At 45.7% G+C, this 21,597-nt stretch overlaps 1 protein-coding gene across 4 annotated transcripts in view; it reads right to left on the bottom strand.

Moving 5' to 3' along the window:
• VARS2 (valyl-tRNA synthetase 2, mitochondrial) overlaps positions 1-21,597 on the bottom strand; it is a 234,331-nt gene that overhangs the window by 164,980 nt on the left and 47,754 nt on the right. For 3 of the 4 annotated variants that reach the window (XM_085613745.1, XM_085613753.1, XM_085613764.1), the window contains 4 exons: positions 13,306-13,641; positions 7,750-7,831; positions 925-1,025; positions 272-393 (listed from right to left, as the gene is read on the bottom strand). In XM_085613745.1, coding sequence (XP_085469871.1) covers positions 272-393; positions 925-1,025; positions 7,750-7,831; positions 13,306-13,548 — 548 coding nt within the window. In that variant the 5' untranslated portion in view covers positions 13,549-13,641. The remainder of the gene's footprint in view (positions 1-271; positions 394-924; positions 1,026-7,749; positions 7,832-13,305; positions 13,642-21,597) is intronic. The other variant, XM_085613770.1, reaches the window with a different exon arrangement.

The raw sequence follows: 21,597 nt of genomic DNA on the forward strand, positions 1-21,597 counted from the left end.
ACACTGCAAGTGTTCTGCAGCCTGTGTAGATGGTACAACTCTGGTGCTTTTCAGCTTGTGCGGAGGGTAGACTGCACATGTTCTGCAGTCTGTGTGGATGGTACAACTCTGGTGCTTTTCAGTTTGTGTGGAGGGTGCATTTCAGACTCAGGCAGCTGGTGAGGATGGTACAGCCCTAACAATGCACATTCTGAAAGGGGGTATATTGATGGCAACTGGCATCCTCTGATGAGGTCACAGCCCTTGGCACGCCTCTCTTCTAGGTACTCACCAGCGCACAAGGGCATCTTCCACAGAGACAGTGAGGGCATGTCCGAGGTGGAGAGAGCCAGTGACGTTCGGCGGTGGGATGCAGAGGGAAAAGGTCCGCTCCTGCGCATGAGGCAGCCGGCTCTGCACCAGCCACAAAGGCCAAAAGAAAAAGGACATTCAGATCAGGTCAAAAAACACAATGGAAAGCAAAGAAATGATAAAGCTCGTGCCACCTGGAGCTGGTAAAGGCTCTGGGGACAGACAGCTAGGCACAAGCATATGACATCACTAAGATGAAAGAGCACAACAGATGGTCAGGAGAGGAATAAAAACCAAATAGGGAGACTGGTGCGATAGTGCGAGGGCAGTCATCGGAGGAGGGGAGTGCCACCCACCACTCACGTCTAGGACTTGCACAGGGATGCTGAGCCTGTCCCTTCTAATGGGATGGGCCCTGGTCATTGGCCTAGAGAGAAAGAGTACATCTAGGGTGGGCAGCTTACTAGACTATACAGAACATGCCACTCCGCGGACTGGGCACATCCAGCGGACAGGCAATGTGATAAATAGTATGCCACTGTAAGGCTGGGTGGGCAAAGGGTGCTGTGATCTCCGGCATCGACCAGAAAGAGGAATGTATTCATATCTATTCATTTCATCTCTTTTCCTTACCTGAATTTCAGGCTTGAAGAAGCCCTCTTTGACCCACCATGGGTACCAGGCGGCCTCAACGTAGCATGGGCTGTAGGAGCTGGGCAGCGGCACTGAGGTGTCTAAGGGATAAGAGACATCAATTACAACAGTGCACATACAAAGGTGTCTGGAAACAAACTTGTAAACAACAGACAGCTCCTCTGGAGAATGCCTTCTGATGTTCTCCCTCCTGACATGGCTGCTGCTGAATGGAGCTGGGATGCGGCAGCTTTGGCACTCACTCTCACCAGCTGCCCGCGAAACTATTTTTACTGGTTTGCATCTGGTGTGTGCAGTGGCTTAGGCCATGTACTTTTTAGGTCTCGCTGAGCCAGCGCATGCGCTGCTCTGCGAGACATTTAGTGTATGGGTTTCCAAAGTGCTGCCACAGGCTTTTGGTGGCCTAGCGCTTGCGTTCACGCGAGCGTGCACGCGCCAGCCGACATCTGCCTCCCTTCCAGCGCGATCACCCTCTCGTGCTGCTGCGCGCGCATCACCAACGTGTATTTTTTTTTTTTTAACATTACTACAAGCTTCCCGCGTCGCACGTCAAATGCTTGTTAGATCAAACACCCTGATCAAGTCCCGGCCAATATTAGAAAGTTCAGACCCAGGGAAAATAAAATTTGTAAAATGTTTATGCAGCGGAGACCTTATCATCGTTAAAAAAATATATTCTGCGAGTTCATAAAATAGAGAACACTTTACCAGCATACTCCAGTCCTGGTCAACAAACAAAAAATAATAATTATGACCCCCCCTGCTAGGCTCTACTGCACCCTTAGCTACAAGCATCGCATCGCCTTGCAGCAGAGCACAGTCGGCTCTCCTGCAGTATGCTTGGAAACAAATTGTTAGCGCCAAGAAACCTGTTTAGGAGTTAAACTCTGTAAACAAAATAATCAGATCAAACAGTTACTTTGCTGAGAGCGAGATGCCTTTCTGGAGAGGCGGTCCCTTCTGTTCGGTCTTTTCCTCTGAAATCTTCTGGGGCCTACGGACTTTATGTGTTTTCACTCCATGAACAGACATCTGAAGCAAAACATATTATTGAGCTGGTTCTAACCTGCTGATGAGAACTGTGTGTAACCCAGGAGTCCGTGTCAAATCCAGGCAGGGTTCACCAACCTCTCAGGAAAATATAGCTAGAAAAAAAAATCCCTACACCAGGTTAATCTAATTCATAGATGGAGAGCTATGGTGAATCAATGCAGCCTTTGTAGAGATCTCTGTACTGCTTGAAGGCCATGGGTGCAAATCCCAGGTGTGCTCAGCCTTTCAATCGTCTGCCTGGGCAACTTACTGAGGTTGATAAAATGAGTACCATTGAGATGGGCAATAATTAGCATATCATCATCTAGAACCCAAATAATGCTATATGTGCACTATAGAAGTGTAGTAACCATTACATATTAAGGTTGTGCTGTAGTTGTAGTCAAGCCAGTGCATGGTGGGAAGAACTATAATTAATACGCAGTATATCACTGTATCACAAACATTCAACAACAAGCATTGACATAGCCAATAGGACTCGCTTTTGGGACCTTATAAGTATTTAGTTATGCAGCACAATATCCTTGGTATAATAACATCAACTGTTGCATGGCTAAAACCTTATAAGGTCCCAAAGGCGAGACCTATTGGCTATGCCACTGCTTGTTGATATTTCCCATGACTGTGCCTACCTGGGGCCCAAACCGGTGTTAACCATAAAAAGGGAACATGAATGATGTGCCATTGGACCTCAGGACTTGAACCGGACACTCGCAGCCAGACATGTCTTCTGAGGACTACGCCTGTGTTCATTTCCCAGGAGATATATCTGCATCTAATGCACAGCAAATGTTCTCATTTGAATTATTCAGCTCCTCTTTCACCTCTGACATGTTTACAGCAGGCCTCAGGCAGGTGCTTGGCCAGTTGTCCTAGCTCTTTCCAATGGTATCTATTGTACCTCAAGACGAGGCCCACGGTGTTGGCTGTGTGCCAGAGTGATGCTGCTCCCACTACAACACGCTTCCAAGCCAAGTCAATCCCTGAGCGGAGGATTTCTTCCTTGTGGAATATGTTACCGGGAAGTCCAGTGGTAAGTGACTCCTACTTATCTATCTTCTCCATTCTAGGTTTAACCCAAAGGCCTTAACCAGCTCCTTAAAAATGTACCGCAGTGCATTTTGTCATGCTGATAACGGAGGACCTGGCTTGGCAGTTCGGGCTGGAGAGTTCCCAGGAGGAGGAGGAGGGTCAAGACTGATTTCCATATAGGTGGGACCACACTGAGGTGACATGGTGTGCAAAATAAAGATGACTGGGATGCGGCCCAAGTAATTACCAGTGGTTGGGATTAATTCAAGCAATCATCCATCACTCATATTATACTTTAGTATGTTGCCAGAAACTGGATAGACCTCTTTGTTTTAGATGAAGTCTCCATCAGGAAGTCATCTTCCTCTGATAAACAGTCCATCCGGTGGTGTTCTGCTGCTCTTTGAATGACATTGTGGCTCGCTGTTGTGTCGTGTGGGGGTGAAGCCTTCACTGTGTAGGGCTCAAGGTTGGTGTCAATCTGATGGTCCAAATTAAGCCATGGATTTTCTTCATTATCCAGCAGTGCAGCATCATGGTAGGGTCAAACTGACTCTCCTGACCCGAGTCAGTGTGGGTGGGGTGATGTGGAGAAGGTGAAAGCTGTGGTGGTGGAGGAGCAGAGCTTGGTCACGGCTGAGGAACATGGACAGTATCTTTCTGCTGAAACCTTTAGTATGGGGAACGCCTCTTCGAATGTCAGCTTCCTCTTTTTCAGAGGCGCTGGGTCTGGCTCTTTAGTGGATTGAGAGTCAAGATCTTGCTGGAATTAGGATAAATATAAATCTTCCTCTACCCGATAACATGCTGTGCCAGGAGCTCGATGGTCGATGTCGTGTCACTCCGCATCGAGGATGGAGCTGAAATGCGTTTTAGCATCATCTTCTGTGCCAAAGGTTCTAGCTCAACGACTCAGGTGGGGAAGAAGGCTTGTCTTCAAGGCTCATACCCTTTACCACCATGCTTTTCTTGTGCCAAACTATACTCCGGTAGCGAGCGGGCCCAGAGCAGGAGCTACCTGTTTGGTGTAGTCTTGTGGCTCGAAGCCTGGCTCCTCGGAGATGGGTGCTTGTCCTGGACACAAGACATGTCGACGTCAAACCCCAGAAAGTCCATTCTCAAACGAGACCTGAGGTATTGCTGTGATTAATGCAGTCTGTATCTCGCGAGCAGGTCCAACGGGGCCCCTGATTAAAGCTTTTCCATGTAGTCGGAGGCCTCAGAGGAGAGGGTTTCAGAATTTCGATCCAGATGACCAGCTGGGATACCGAACTAGCGTTCTCCTTCCAACTTATAATATGCCCACCGATGCTCTCTGCTGTATCTAGTAGTCTTTTTTGATTCTGAAGGCCTGGCAGTCTAAATTGCTCGATGCTTTGTGGTCCCTGGGCAAGCAGCAGATCAGCAACTGCCAGAGCACCAGTTTCAGAGTGAGGTTTTTTACTGCTCTGATGTCAGAGCAGTCAATAACTGAATTTGGATTCCAGTGTTTGCAATAATGATTTCAAATGGAAGCAATATACAACAAAGGTAAAAGGCATAACATTAGCATCCATGGCTGAAGTCCAGCTCTTGGCCTACTTCAGCGGCTCCAGTACCTATCTAGGTCTAACACACACTGGGCAAGTCACAAGAGTAAACACACTGTTGAGTAATTTACACATGTAATTTGCTCTTGCAATTTTGAGTAACTTTACTACTTTTGGCTATTAAAAAAAAATCTTAGAGAAAAGTAAATCAAAACTATAGAATTGTACATCTCAACCTCCATCTCTGAAAAAGGCACGGGTAAATGTATGAGTGTAAGTTACTACTGCGAATAAATAAATAGTATTATGCCCAGCACTACATATGGCTAACCAATGATACCACAACACCCTCCCGTACAAAAAAAAAAAACTGGAGTTTGGGACTTAAAATAAAACCCAAATTAGATTCAATTATTTAAAATAGAAATAAATATATGTAACAATAGTACATATTATTTAATTACAACCGATTTTAATATGTTTTTATTAAAAAAATTAATTTAACAATACTTGTATTAAAATATAATTAATTTACTTTTCATTAATGCAAAATAAACAAATGTTTTATTTTATGTGGGAATTTATTCTTGTACTCAAACTACAGAAAACTAATTTTACTTCATTATAATACATTCAAATAGTTAATAATGCATGCCATTTTTTAATCTACATTTAAAATTAATGCATACAATTAATTTACATTATTATTTGACATAAAATATGTATACTAACTTTTTATTTAGTTTGATATACTTTTTTATTTTTCCATATACTTTAATATTCAGCGACCTCTGCGCTTGACTGCAGTTTCCTTATGGAAAAGTATAGGGAAAATTAAAAATGTGTTAAACATTTTATGTTCAATACTAATGTAAATAAAATATACACTCAAACAGTACCGACCGCAACTTCATAGGGAAGGCGATAAAATAGACCGGTTACTGGCCTGGATATTACAGAAAGAGCATTCCCCACCCATGACTACATATCTACCATCTACTGGCACCAGGGGTGGTACAAGGTCCGTTATTGTGAACGTTTTTCAGAAGCATCTGCAGCCTGTCTACACAGCTGACACCGTTGTCACTGCGGTCTGTTTTCTTCTGTTTCTGGAGGCCTGCCGCTCCTGAGACTGGAACCTCCGAATGGGAGGTGGAGGTTGGAGGGGGGCAGGTTTCCAGCTGAGTTTTACAAGGCCTTTTTGTGAGAAAGTGCCCTCTTTCTTGCATGGTATGCCCCCACTTTTTGCTGAATTGCTGATGTACTTTGACTGAGTGTGTCCTGGGCTCCTGCCTATCAGGTACCCAGGGCCTGTGTTCCTTCCCTAAAACGGCATTGAAGCCTAAACCCAATTGGCCTCTCTGGCCACAGGTCAGCCCCTGGTAAATGGTACCCCCGGTACCCAGGGAAGACCTCTAAGGGCTGTAGCACTTATTGTGCCACCCTTAGAGGCCCTGTGCCCTGACACACACACACACACTGCCTTTGCAGGCTGAGTGTCTTGGTGCAGAACAAAACAAAGAGTCGACATGGCACACATCCCCGTGTGCCATGCCCACAAACCACTGCCTTGGCATACATGAGCCAACCCTATAGCTGGGTGCCCTGTGCCAGTGGTGAGGGTACGGGTGTATGAGCCCTGTACCCCTACAGTGCCCAAGTCCATTCCTGGGCCCTGTAAGTGCAGTGTTGCGAGTTCTGACACTATTCTCAGTTAGGTGATACTCCATGTCAGTACCCTGAAACACCTACAGCTGTCACTCAGAGTCCTGCTGTTTCTGTTGGTTCTTTAGTTTGCAATCTATTGGGAAATTGCCGTAACCCAGTAGGTCAGTGATATGTGGAGCAGCCTCACCGCAACCAAGTAACTATGCTCTAGGCAGGTACACGGGTGCCAACGTCTTCAAAAAAGGTTTTTGAATGCGTGCCAGTCGGGCTCTGTGCAATGCCAGCCTTGATGCTGCACCTGTTCAAAATGTTACGGGCCACCAGTGGTCATAGGCATTCTGCATTTTCCAGCCCTCCCCTGTCCCTCCCACATTTACTACTAAAATGTATGCTTATGTGTGCAGAACCGCTGCCGTCGGGCGCAGACCTCCGCTCTGAAAAAGATCGGAGAGGTGAGATCTCTGCACGTATTTTACAGAACGGGGACCCTTTCTATGGTTTACACAAAACTGATGAGCAGTCTCTCACTGCTGCCTGAGAGAGACAGAGTGAGAGACAGCATGCCAGTGTGAATGTTGCAAGTCAGGGCTTTATGAGCCCAGCACTGGCAGTGTTTAAAGACAGGCTTCGAGGCAGGCCTCTGCCAGGCCCTCTGCTGCAAGGCCTCACCTTTACACCAAACACCATGACATCTGTTTTGATGATCTGAGCAAGAAGCCTCAAGGTAAGCCAAGCCAGGGATGCATTCAGTTCCATTCAATGCTTTTTAATTCAGGTTGCATCACATGGCCGACCCTGTTCCCTACAAGTGTTTCCTCGTTAGTGTGCTCTGCAGTTTTGTTTTTCGTGTAACATACGAGTCCTGTACAGCGCTTACTGCCGAGGTGCTGCTTGTGTCTGCTCACTTCAGGAAGCGGATGGGTACTCGTGATGGCACCACTGAGAGATCTGCAGTGGAGGCTGAGTGCAGTGCCAGCTTCTGACAGCGCCGGTCACTGTGGCATCAAATACTGTCACTACATCAGGTGTTCATCCATTCCTTGGCCTCTCCACAGAGCACACAGAGCAATGGTCACATGTGCCAATTGTAATCACAATTCGATGGGATAGAGGGTGAAGGAATGACACAGCTTTTGAAATATGCACCCACCAGGGAAAAACGTTTTCTAGAACCCTCCCCGTTCTCATGAACACCCCTTGTGGAAACGGTCTGCGCACCTTACCAACTCGCTGCAGTCGGAGTCTGGCATTCTCTATTGTCTATACGTTTCAGCCAGTGACAGAAGTGCGATGTGCCTGGGGAGATCGGGGTTCCCCCTAAAAATACGTTTTTCTCTCGAAATTAAGCACTACGAACAAAACTATATAGCACATAAATTGTATGATCCGTCGTGTTGAGAATACGCTCACCTTTGAACCCGATGCCCCGCCCCTTTCCCTAGTCCCCGCCTCCTATGGCCAGTTACCCCTGCCCTCTGACGCCGCCCTTCACTCCATGTCACTGCCCAGGCTCCCAGAGTACCTTTCTTCTGTCCCAGTTCTGTGGGGACGCTGTAGGGAATCACCTCCTTCTTCTTCCAAGCTTTCGCTTGCCCCTTGGACACCTGTGGAAGGAGAGATGGTTTAGGTATAGCTGCTACACACTGCACGCTCTTTTGTGATGTGTTCAGGTGGGGTAATAAGGGAAAGAGAGAGAGAGAGAGAGAAAGAGAAAGAGAGAGAGAAAGAGAAAGAGAAAGAGAAAGAGAAAGAGAGAGAAAGAGAAAGAGAGAGAAAGAAAGAGAGAGAAAGAAAGAAAGAAAAAGAGAGAGAGAGAAAAAAAAAGAGAAAAAAAGAGAAAAAGAGAGAGAAAGAGAGAGAAAGAGAGAAGGAAGGAAGGAAAGAGAGAAGGAAGGAAGGATGGATAAATTACAGCTACACATCATCATCAACAAGCCTTGTCAAAGCTAACAACAACTGTTCAATGAAGGAAATCCCATAATGAAAAATACACCTTGGCTACATCAATACGGGAGCTGCGACTAGGGCCCCATTGCTGAACCGGCTGCTCTATAAGCCACACCTTCACAGAAGAGTGTTTTGGAAAGGAATCCGCAGACTAAGGTTTGTACTGTAAGAGGTGAGTCCAAAAGGCATCCGAATGCGAAAGGTGATGTTCTTCCTTTCCCCATCTATCTGCCACCCAATGTAACCCCGTCTAAGATGATGCTCCTGTGCACCAGCAATGGACGACATGTTATATTGTTGGCAAGAACTCATCACCAAAGGCAGCAGTGAATGGAATTGTTCAGTAAGTAAAGGCTTGAGCAGGATGCTGGACAGTGGACAAGGGCTGGGTCCCTGTTACCTACAAGTGTCCGATGCCAGCACCAGGGCAGGCCTGGCGACGTTATGCACAGGGCTGTGTATCCTAAGTGTTTTTGCCTTTTGGAAAGTTTCAAATAGAAAGTAAACTTATAAGACAGTGTGGTGGAAAAACAGTAAATGGATGTTTTGGTTGCAGGCAGCAAGCAGGAAAACAAATGGAAACAAGTCAAGTGTAGGTAAAAGCAAGTAAGAATGAGGCAGAGATGTGGAGCAAGAACCCCCCACCCCACACACAACCCCCAACAGGAAAAGGACACAAGGAGATTTGACAACATTATAGATTTTCCATAAACACACTGGTGTAGTAGAGTGCTGCATCATGTTTCTAGTATGGTCTGTCCATGGCCAGGCACATTGAATGTGACACCCTTGCATTTGCTTCTGTGGTTGGAGACCGCTCTAAGGCTGCAGACAAACCATCGCATCAGTGAGAGTGAAACAGTGCTTTCAATATATAAACTTCCTCAGAACCACATTCGGCAGAGCAACAATTCTGCTGGGATTCTCCTGGAACGGTGCGCACTGTGACAGAGACGCAGCCCTGTTAACTCTGAGCTTTATCCTGCAAAGGATGATAGCCTGCTCTACATCACACTGGCTGCCTGACACATCATACACAGGCTGCCAGAGGGGTCTGTCAGAGGGCCCTCCCACTAGGCTCTTGCTTGCATAGGTAGCAGTAGATAGGAGTATAAGTATAACATAATTATAATCACACGATGTTGTTAAAATGATTAAACTGTTTACCTTCCTCACCATTCTCGTAACACTGGTTACAATGCTTTGTTTCATCCTACTAATAATTGAGGCTTATGCTTTTTATACAAGAATATGATTGTTTCAATAAATGTTTGAAAAGCCATATTCGTATCTTTCTTGTGTTTACCTTAGCCATGCAAAAGTAAACAAAGGAAATGCAGATTTGTTTCCACGATTTCCTTGGGGAATAAAGTGTAGTCATGTAAGATGTTGCAGATAGCATCTGGAACTCTGTTAAGGTTAGGGGTTCAGATGGGGCACTGTGAGCTATCTACCAATCAGGCCAACATATTCAGAGGATATGTGTGGACCGAGTCCCCATATTCTGATGTTTATGCTGTCCAGATACACAGTTCTGCTTAATTCGCAGGAACTGTATAACATGGCCCCACCAAAAGTCTAGGTCAGGTACTTCTTTAATGATCTCCCGAGTAGTTCTGCATGTGCGCAAAGCTCTTTGTCTCCTTATACGGAGACGTCTGTGGTGTTCAGGATTAATCTGCATCAGTTTAATAGGTAACCCCATTTAGGTCTGAAGGTAATTGAAGCCTGAATCTTTAAAAAGATCACCTAACTAAAGTGTTTTTCCTTCTTTGAAGTCTATTCATCAAATATGTCGCTAGCAGCTATTATTGCTGTTAATTGCAGACATGCTGTTACAACACTATTGCTACAACAGGGGCTCCGTGTTGGTGGGGGGAGAGGTCACCTTCGTGGTTGAGGATCACGACGCATATAAAACAGAGGTATTCTATTCCTGGGTTCATTTTCCTGCAATTCATGTCAATTCACAAACATTCCATACATACAATCCAACTGCATTAACATATGAGGCCATCAGAATTGGTTCCAAGGCACCCTTCCACATACACTAAACATTGTAAGACTGGGTTCCTTCAGCAATGAGGGAGCGACATGGCCAGTCCTAGCCGGCTATACACCATACCCAAACCTTGCACTATAAAATGTGGCAGACATCCGTGCCTATAAACACAGGTCTAGTCAGACTATACTACAGACACTATAGTTAGACTATACAGACATTTAACGCAATTTGTTATGCAAACAATAATGGCTGTCCCAGAAAGGGCTGTTCACGCTGTGCAGCTACAGCTAGTTGGGTCTGCACTTATCCAGTAACTATTAATGCAATTATGGGCAAGATTCCTACCAGAAGTGACCAAATTCCGTTCTGGATAGCACAAAAAATCAAATCAGCTTGAAGCAGTGATTTCCAATACAGGACCCCAAGACATAGAATTCTCACAGTGTGCCTACCACTTGGTATGTGTTGCGTATCAATGGGGAGACCCGAAAATCTACCAGACCCGGGATAGTAGTTCAGTACAATAAATATTGGTCAGGTAGTGTGCAACAATTTTAGATATACAGAGTCATTCACATCCACAATAACACATTTTGATGAATCACCGTTTTATTGTGCTGTTGTTGTAAATCACAACAGTACTAGTCAACTGGTATTTCTTATTTATACAGATATTTACACATTATGGTGCTCAGGATGGAGAAAAAGGGAAAGGAGTGTTTGTGATCATTGTGGGTTTGTGAGGGTAGTGGACACAGACAAGGTGGTGTGACATGGATACATCACATTAACATTGTAGTAAAAAATCCGACCAATATTTATTGTACTGTGCCACTTGGTATGGTTACCACAGTAGATGATCGTGCCACCTGTGGCACAGTCTTTGCTGCCATATATACCATACCACATGTTACACCATCTATTGCCGTTTTACCTGAAGTGCTAAAAATAAATTCATTATGAATGCCCTGGAATTGGGGATAAAATTAATTGGCAATTATGCCACAGTAGCCTTAATTATTTTAAGTAATATTAAAGGGGAGGCAGCAGCACTGGCAGTATGCCAACGCCTCATGCGGGTTTCTGTTGCGGACCAACAGCACAAATTACCTAAAATTATTGCAGAAACATATACATCTATAGGTCGAGATAATTTGGGAGCCAGACCAAATAAGCCTCAGGATAATTTTGATAACAGCAAACAGCAAACAAGCACCTGAGTTTCTGAGTGGGCTACACAACCAGAGCCCACTCAAAAACATAATTTTTTTACCCGTGATTCACTTAAACAGCATGAAAGGCATCAGTATACTGCTATTCATCCTCCTCGTACCTTTCAGGACTCACTCGACAAACGGTCGGAGGCAGGGGGACAACCGAGCGTAGACAACATGAGTATGTGAAACCGAGAAGGGACTCACAACGCTCTTCTATCATCAAAAAAAGGAAGAGAAACTTCCACAACAAAAAACCCAACTCAAAAAGAAGAAAGTGGCAGGTAATTCCACTGAATATGCCACACATATTGAGATGAGAGCACTCGTTCTGAAAGAAATGAGCATCGACACTGCTAGACAGCACAGCAAAGGTAATGATAGTTCACTAGACTCTTCAACAGTTTCTGGTTTTGACCACTTCCCCATGGGAAGAGCAGCTTCTTGGGTAAAGAAAGAGGCATGGGTAATTCCGCCCACCTGGGCAGGGCACAGACATATGTACCTGCCTGGCCTTTCTTCTTCCATTCGGAATGGAAGTGAAAGGTCCCATCAGGACAGCCAGAGATTGCTAAATGTCAGTCTGAGTAAGTATGTGGTGTACCTTTTTACAACACCTAACCCAATCATATAGACACCCCCTCTTTTTAATCTTTCATTTGCTCCCCGTTCAGCACGCCTTGTACCACTTATTGTTTTTCCTTTTTTTTTTTTACCCTTTTGTGTTGTAAATGTTTGATGTATTATTCATATTTGATGCCGGAACTGTAACCTATTACCTTCCTTCCCTCCTATTGTGAAGCGCTCTGATATCCTTCGGGATCATGTTCGCGCTATATAAAACTTTATAAATAAATAAATAAACCTATATAGGATGGGGTTTGTACTTTCCCATTGCAGTACAGTGGAACGTGCTCAGAGTCCTAGAGTCACAAACAGAGAGTAGGCAAAAACTAGGAGGGCAAAAAGCAAAATGTTTCGGGAAACTATCTCTTAGAAGGTCATGTCCAACAGTTACACTATATTAAAGTGTCTGACTCGCGTATTAGATAGCGTCTGCATTTCAGTGTTAAGAGTTCAGCATTGGAATGTGGCACTGGAATGTAGAGCAGTTATACTGTGAATCACTGGGGTGTTTAACAGAAGAGCCTGGGCCCTCTTGGAATGAGTGGTCATTCCGTGAACTTCAACACACATAGATTGGAGCTGCTGGAAATTTGATTTGGAGATAGTCTTTTTCCAAACAGTAAGGCCCTATAAGTTCATCGCCGCATCACCAAGAATTCTGGATATTCAGCAATAGAAATTGTTTTAATCTTAGTCTTGTAACCGGACACCTACCTGCAGCATTGTGGCTTACTACCAGATATGGCTCTATCCTGGCGGAAAGAAATAGCAGAGTATATTTCTGTACCATGGACATATTATCTAGCACATCGTTGGCAGAGGTTTTGTTTAGGCTTCTACTTACCTCAGACAGAAGATGCCAAAGTTGTCCAGACTAAACATCGAAAGAATCTTCTTAATGTATAGGCTACAGAATTCTAAATCACCTTATCTCATCAACTGTCTGTTGTGGCTTGTTTTTTATGCCACACTTTTACCAAAAATCATTAGGATTTCACCTGTAGGTCATAGCTCAAAGCTAGTTTAGAAACAGCAATTTGTTCTCAGTGCTTAATATATTCTTTCACAAGTTATGTCCCCAGACCTATAGCCCATAATTTTCCTCTGACTAGACTTTGTACTGCAAACTTTTAAAGCTGTATTAGCAGAGGAATTTTCAATCTGCTGAGAACATTTTAAGATTGTCTATGATATATTAAAACTAGAATCTGACAGCACTAGTTGTGTAAACATCATTCAAGTAAGTAAACAACATGCGTTTCCTTTGCAGCTCTGACATGCTCACCTTGCCCTCAGCTATGTTTATCCGTGCTTCTATACTTTGCTGCTTTTCTCTTTGACGACGCTCCTTCTCAGTCTTATTTTTCAGCCGAGCGGCCTTAGTGGAAGGTCCAGCAGCATCAGTTGTCAAAGGCCTGCACAACACCCAGGGCTTCACGTCAGCATAGCCAGCTCCCCTGGTCAGAACCAGAAGATGGGCCCAGACCTGGCTGGGCCCATGCCGAGTACCAAGAGAGAGTCGCAGCATCTCGGAGAACCACACCTGGCACAAGATTCACTGTCCCACTCTTATCGCGATGAGTTTTCTGCAGGGCATTCTCAAAGAAAAACACAACCTGGACTGAGGGAAAGGAAATATGATGTTAGAAACAGCATGTAACTCAAGACTCATTCATTAATGTACCATCTTTAGAGTATGTTGTAGGAGGCTGGCTCAGTAGAACATGTACACACCTATTGGTGAGGCACCCTGCACTGAGTCCAGGCCACCCTTGGTGATAGTTGTAGTGGTCCCGGATAACCAAAGCTGTGGAGAGCAGCTAAGAATTATCCAGTAGGGTGTAAAGAGGGTGCATTTCCCACAATATTCAGTAAGCTTACACACAAGAAAGAACCACACGAGTGTTAGAAAAATACTTCTGTATTTATTAAATACAACACTAAGAACTACTTGGTATATCTCCTACAGAGAGACATCAAGACACACAAGGAAATACTTTAAAATAGGTAAGTAAACATAGGAAAACACATGGGCCCCTATGGGGGGGCCATGCCATATACTAAGAAATAGGATGCGAGTTAAGTGTCCGTTTCTGAAAACTGTAAAAATTCATAACTCGAAAAGTACTTACCCAATTCTGATGATCTTGGTATTTAAATCAAAGTAAGTGTTTTTATAAAAGTGGAGTCAGGTTTTTTTTATTGAGGGTGGTCTCACTGACTGGCTGTGTGTAATGAATGCTTAGCACGAACCTCTGATATGCCTAACTGCTCCCCCGCAGAACCAGAAAAGAGAGCATTGTGGGTGTCATTTGGGCCTCTGTAATTTCTTTAGGGTTTACCTGGACTCTTTACACAGTGTACCTCTTTCAGGTCCACTGTATAAAGAGCCACTTCCTACAACAACAATACGAAAGGGAGAATGTTCATGTGAGGGGGGAAAGAAGTAAGTAGCTGAAGATTTGAAACTGTTATTAATGTAAAAGAAAAGAGAACTCATTTACAGGTTTACAAGAAAGGGGTAATCAGTGGAGTTCCCCAAAGCCTTCAACAGCCTGGGCTCTTGGATAAAAAGCCTCCAAAGGACGTTCTTCCAAAGCCTTCAATAGCCCCCGTCTAGGTTCAATACCATTAGATCTGCAAGACGCACACTTGCTTTTCTAGCTCTTTCCCCTGTACTCTTAAATCATCATACAACCTTTCCATGCGATCCTCCCAACTTTTCCCCAAAACGCTATCAACTGAAAAGCCAAAATGCACACGGTTTCCTTAAATAGACCATGTTGAGATGCCCCAGATGCCATCATTTTAAATTAATAAACCCCCTCTGAAACAATGAAAGCTGTAAGAAGACGCAGTTCCTTGGAAAGCACAACTTGGAGGTATGCCCATCTTAAATCCAATTCCGTAAAGAACTTAGCATCAATAAACATTGGCATGGTGTCATCAATCTAAGGGAGAAGGTGTCTGTCCACTCATATGGCACATCAATTAAATCATGAGATGCTGTTCTTTTTATACACAACAATAAGTGAAAGCCATAAGATGATTCTAGACATGAAGTCACCCCACTTTGCACACACTTTATAAATCACATCAGTGAATTCCTTTGTGACCCTAAGAAGTATCTTGCTCAGTCTGTACTTCACCAGCCGGGCATCATCCTTCAGTTTGATAACATGTTCAAAATAAAAATTTGCTTCCATTTTGTTTTGAAAAACACCAGGAATAACCCGTCAACATTGCATCCCACAGGTATCTTCAGTAACCACCATTACAACTCTTCTACTTAAAAATTATTCATGTTCTTCCAGAATTTACAAACCCTCCTAATACTCTTTCCATTGAGCCTTTTCCAAAAATTAACAGGGTGACTTATTGTAGTGAATGAGCCACTTTTGTGGTCTGACACCCTATGATGGCCCTCAACCACCACCATTTTAACTGATTTTAGTGTGTTATGTTAGCCTAGCCTTAATGTAGGATGGTCTTGCATATGTCTGCTTCTCTTCTGCCCTGTAATCTTGTTGTCTTTCAGTAGAATAGTCTTGCTAAGCATAGAAGGTATGGGATGTTGAGGTGCAGTGTTGTGGGTGGTGGTGCACACATGTGCTCAATGTTGTATACTGACGGATAAAATCTATAGTGTTATTTGGGTTATGTGAATTATGTGTTGCACTATTGCCTTTGACATGGCGTTATGTCATTCTGATTTCTGACTTTATCATGCTTAACGGCAGTGCTTGCTATTGGCTTTGGCCTGATCTTATGTACTAATTTTGCTCTTTTGCGTGAATAGAGGCTTATGCTTGAGTGACTCCATTTTCTGAGCTGTCGCCATTTTCTGAGCTTCATTAGGTGAGAAGGGCATGTTTTCCTTTTCACTTGTTTTTCGCACTTTACTGACCAGAAAGAACTGATCATGTCAGAGGAATGTGCTCGCTCTGCTCTGAAGCCATAACAGACACCTGGCCAGCTGAAGCTGTGGCCTTGGTGCGGAGTGGTACGAACTCTGATGGGAAAAGGGGGCGAGGCTCATCAGGAGCTTCGTCTTACGTCTCCACTTGTACTAAAGGAGGTGTCTGGGTTCTGTTCGGTGGAAGTTCATCACAGGGCAGACGTGCAGCTGTGGCAGTGGGGCGTATAGTGTCACTACTGTCTCCTGTTTCGGCTGAAGAACCGGACTCCCCTTTGGCGAAGTGGAAACGGGATGGACAGACAGTTGGTGAGGTGTTCCACCAATTTCTAGTTTTCCTACTGTTCTCACTTACTATAACTTTATTTTCAGGTTCCATACATTTATATATTTCTACATATATGTTTGCCTTGATTGTGTTTCAATCATACTATTGATATGTTAGAGTCTGCTATGATAGGTACATTTGGCTTACCGTGTGGTGCTATTTACTAATAAATATATCCCAGATATACCAATTCGTCTTTTCCTTGTAGCAGGAGGTGTGGACTCTTCTTGGCCAAGTATTCTGTTGTAGAAGGATGGGTGAATTCCCTTCTAGCAGGTAATTGTGTTATAGGAAGTTGCTCTACTCCTGGCAAGTGATGTGCAAAGTATATCTCGCTCTAGAGAAGTGTTGCGTGTGTTACCTTGGTCTAGAGGAGACTCACGTAATATTGTTTTCTTGCCTTGCCTTTGGGGGCGTGTTGAAAGTTTGCCCACCTTAGGAAGTGCTGTGTATATGTTATAGTCCATAAGTTTGGAACGGATATTCTCTCCCTGGGAAAGTGCCTTGGTCCAGGGGAGATCTGAGACCTTTCATTACACTTATATTCTGGTGGACTGGAATTTACATCATCGAGGCGACAAAGTAAATTACTCCATCGCCCAGACCAAGTAACTGCCTGTCAAATTTAGAAATGGCCATCAAGCCGACGGTCAGTTCTGAAGCATTGGCAGGAACCGCCATCACGGCGTTTCCTGTCAATGCTTTTTTCATTTTGGGCACACAGCTCCATCAGCATGACGGCCGTCCACCAAACTTTTTTTTAATGTTTAATAAAGAAAATCCTGAAGTGGGATGACGGACAGGGAAAACTGGCATGTATGTCCACGCAGCTAAATTAGGTGGGCAAACAGAGGTCAACCTCTGACAGCCCTTACTCCGTCAGGCGGTCGGAAAGGGGTATCCATGGCCAACACGGAGTAGTCTCTGCCACGGTTACACTAAAGATCCAACCGCATCTAAATTCTGCAGGGTGCACCATTACTTTGTCAGTAAGGATATTCAATCACTGTTGCGACGGAGTATGATAACAGTCAATATATGAATCCGGCCCCAAGTCTCCTCCAATACAGCAACACCCTAACTCCATCGATTTCATCACCCCCTCTTGCCCCTCTGCCCACTGCTTCAAGATCCGACAACCCGCCCCAAAACCTTACTAGAATCCAGACTGGATGAGATTACAAAAATACTTGTAAGACCCCAAAGCAGACTTGCATAGACTCATTGACATTACAACTAACCCTGGGCGTAGTTGGCGAAGTAGCGCTATGCGTAGCTACGCAAAGTGCACTTCGCACTACGCGAGCTACGCGTAGCACTTCGCGAACTGCATAGTACGCTGTTCGCACTGTGCAAGATGCCGTTTTCAATGATTGCACAGTGCGGACAAGCATCCGGCACTGTGCAATCATTGAAAACGGCATCTTGCACAGTGAGAGCTGTAGTTTTCTGCCACTCGAGTAGATTTTTACTCGAGCGGCAGCTTTCTCAACCCAGACTGGTAGTTTATCATCGCGAGCGGTCGCGAGCGTACGCGACCACTCGCAATGAGAAACCTGACCTCCCCGCGTTGAGAATCTTGCCGGAAGGTTTATTTTCCACGCTCGCGATCGCCAACTTGATGTTGCTGATCGCGAACGAGGAAAAAGTCTCGCCGGGATGTCATTTTGCTTGCTCGCGGTCACCAACTTGACATTGAGGACCGCGAGCAAGCAAAAAATGACCGCTACGCTACGCGGGTTTGCACTGTGCTACGTGCAAATCGCGTAGTGCGAAGTAGCGCAAACTTCGCAATCTACGCGAGCGTAGCGTAGTGCTTTGCCCAGGCTTAATCACAACAGAGATGACCAACTTTCAGGGTCTAATAGGAACCATAGGATTAATACTCTCATGACCAACCCTCCAACCACCCCCCCAATATCAACCAACACAACTCCCTTCCAACCTGACCTTTCCTTCCATATCGCCTGTGCAATAGAGGGGGAGATATAATGTCAAAACAAGGACCCCCTGCCATACCCCAACATCCAAATACTGGTGGATAGAGACGTTAGCTTAAACGCGGTCCCTTTTCCTGCGGAGATCGATATAAATTTCCTTGACTCCATCGGCATTACAATGCTAAAACTTTACCGACTTTTACTATCAATTTGACTCGTCTGATATAACAAGATACATAAGCTCTTTAGTGTCTGAGTCTTCTTATCTATTTCACCACATAAAAAGTTTCAACATGTATTTACGCTTTAGCGCATAGGTAAGAGAACTAAATATCAAGTTTATTATGACTCAAAACATTTGCGGATAGTGAGATCTTTTCGGATACACACTCTTAGAACTGTAGCTATAGTGTGCCATGCCATATACATGAATGCAATATTTTCTCTGTCTTAAACAGCGGAGTTCTCTATGCAGCCCTGCCTCTTGTAGGCATTGCCTGGAATTGCCTCATGACACATAACATTATTCCGAAGGGCATTTATTAACTGAAGTCGCTTTGGTCTACCTCCCTTTTAAATATACGCCATCATTCAAGGTAGACTTCCGGATTAATTACATTGAATAGTCCATTCCTCAATCATGACCTTCTACTTTTCTAGTTTTATCATTATTTTCATTTTAGTCCTTTAGACCTTGCTGATCTCCCCACATTACAGGTACCTTGGGTCTTAATCCGGATTATCAACTAACTGACCGTCAGAGTCCCATATACCCAACTATGAGGTAACTTTATCAATACATAAAGTCCTTTAGATAGTCCTAATGATTTAATTTTCTTTAGGTAAATACCATCTTCATGGTTTATGTTTTAGCTATTCATCGTATTTTTCATCGTTCATTCCCTACATCTCATATACATTTTGGCCTGACCACCATACCATCTGTTGTTGGCAAGCCAACTTTTCCCTTATTTAGGTCTCGCGCCTGCGTTGCAGTGCACAGCACTGCTCGCGCAGCAAGAGACCTCTTGTAGGGGGTTTGACAATGGACCGAGGAATTGCACACGCTCGTGCGTGTGCTTTTCCTTTTGGCCCACGCTATTGGCATTTGCGTGCGTCTTTTGATCAAAGACAGCACGCAATTGGCCAAAGGCGGGCGCATTGCTCCGCCCATGGCCTATTGGTGTCTATTACGCGCACCGCTGCCATGTGGTTTCAATTATCGTGCCCAGACACGGGCGCGATAATTGAAACCACATGTCTCGCTGTGGCGCGCGCGCACCACTCGCAGGCTTGTTCTTTTTTGGATCCATTTCACAGGGAAGCAACTAAATGAAAGAAGGAAAGAGAGGCTGTCTGCCTATTTTGTTTGCGATGCACCTATAAATATGGAGCTGAGGGCACGGCAGAGACGTGGTATGTAATAACAGTCCGCTGCTGCCCTTAGTGTAGGTGACTGCTGTGGGGGAGAGGGAGTGATTGACAGAACAAACACAGTTTTGGTTTGAAAGGAGCCAGGCTATGCATTGAAGCCCTGTGCAGAGTCTTGTAGTCAGAGTGCTTGGTGAACCTAGTATCATCCGGAATGCCAGCGATCGTCTTCCTCCGTAGAGGATAATTTTGGGTAGATGGTATACCATCACTGCTTGATCCTGTAAGGTTTCCATCACCTGTGTGACAGCGCTGCTATCCAACCCTATGAAGTCTGGTTAGCTGTATTATTCTACCTAAGACCGCAGAATGTGCCTTACTGTATTTTTCAATCCTACCCATTGCAGGAGTACACTGCAGTTGTGGGTTAGAGTGCAGTACACGGGTGGAGTTCAGAGCAGGGGTGGGGTGTGATGCCGAGGTGGAGGACAGGAGTGCAGTGAAGTAGAAGCGTGGAGTGCAGGTCAGTGATAGAGTGCAGTTCAGGGTTTAAGTGCAGCGTGTTATGAAAACACACATGGCTTACACACATCTTTAGCACGCGCATATCTGTGGACATTCCCATCTGTGCCATGGCATATCTCCATCACGCTATGGCACCGACAGCTCTGCGAGCAGCACTTCTGTACCATGACATGCCTTTACCAGGACACCCATTGCACTGACACCGCTGTGCCGTGGTCACATCTGCACCCTGGGTACATCCTGGCCCCGCGCATGACCACCTTTATACCATGATCATAACGTTGCCTATTACAGGCACTTTAAGCATACCTTCCCACTGCACACCTCTGTGCCACATGTCAACACCAGGGACACATCCCGCCCCTGGCATACTTTTAAAAGGACTCATCTCCACGACGGGCACCCTGGGACACACTCAGGGCACATGAGACGCGCTCAAACCTGTTGCTGCAATGAAGCGAATGAATCGATGTGATTAGCGGAAGCGCTGTTCAGTGCCAGGTTACGCCTGCGCTCTGCATGAGGGGGCAGCGCTCTGCGCTTTGAACAAGGGGTTGCCGGCAGTGCTTCGAACTAGGGGCCAGCGGTGCGCTCTGAATGAGGGGCCACCAGCAGTGCTCTATCCTCTGCATGAGGGGACACCGGCAGCGCACTGCGCTCTGAACGAGGGGCCAGCGGCGTGCTCTACGCTGGGAAAGAGGGGCCAACAGCAGCGTTCTGAATGAGGGGCCACCGGCACGCTCTATGCTGGGAAAGAGGTGCCACCGGCAGCACTCTGAATGAGGGCCCCCCGGCAGCGCTGTACCCTCTGCATGAGGGGACACCGCAGGCGCTCTACGTTTCGAAAGAGGGACTACCACCAGCTTCGCTCTACGCTCTGTACGAGGGGCCACCGGCAGCGCTCTAAACTCTGCATGAGGGCCATAGGCAGACCTCTTCGCACCCCTCCACACACACAGACCCTGCACAGGAGGCTCGACCCCTCAATTACCCCGGTACTCACGCTGCTGTTGTGCTCTGACCAGTGCACCATGGCTTGATTGTGGGCAGAGTCCCTGGTTAGGGCGAAGGTGGTGCTGGTTAACCGCAGTTCTTCAGCGCGAAAGCGCGTCCCCGTCTCCTGCTCAGAGGGAGGCTCCGTGCCCAGCACTCGGGGCACCCGCTTCCCCTCAGCCAAGGAAGGGGCCCTCGGGGTCTTGCCTCAAGCCGGGCTACTGTCCTGCACCTCCACATGGTCCCCAGTGGACAGCTGCATGTTCCCATGCTGCCCCCATCACCTGGAAGAGCAGGGCTCCTCTTTCGCCTCCCTTGAGGGTTAGGTTGCGGCGGTGTTCGTTTCGCTGGCCCTGGTGGGTCACCCTGCCCTGGGATAGGACCATCCTTCTCTTTTATTGGAGATGCGTTTATCGCCTCTCCCTTGGCCTCAGCGCCTTCATCGGCAAAGAGGGGGAGGCTGGCCCTGCCGGTTGTGGTCCTTAGTGGGGTGATTGGCCGACA

This window comes from Triturus cristatus, chromosome 1_1 (genome assembly GCF_964204655.1).
Source record: "Triturus cristatus chromosome 1_1, aTriCri1.1, whole genome shotgun sequence".
In the NCBI taxonomy this organism is placed as follows: domain Eukaryota; kingdom Metazoa; phylum Chordata; class Amphibia; order Caudata; family Salamandridae; genus Triturus; species Triturus cristatus.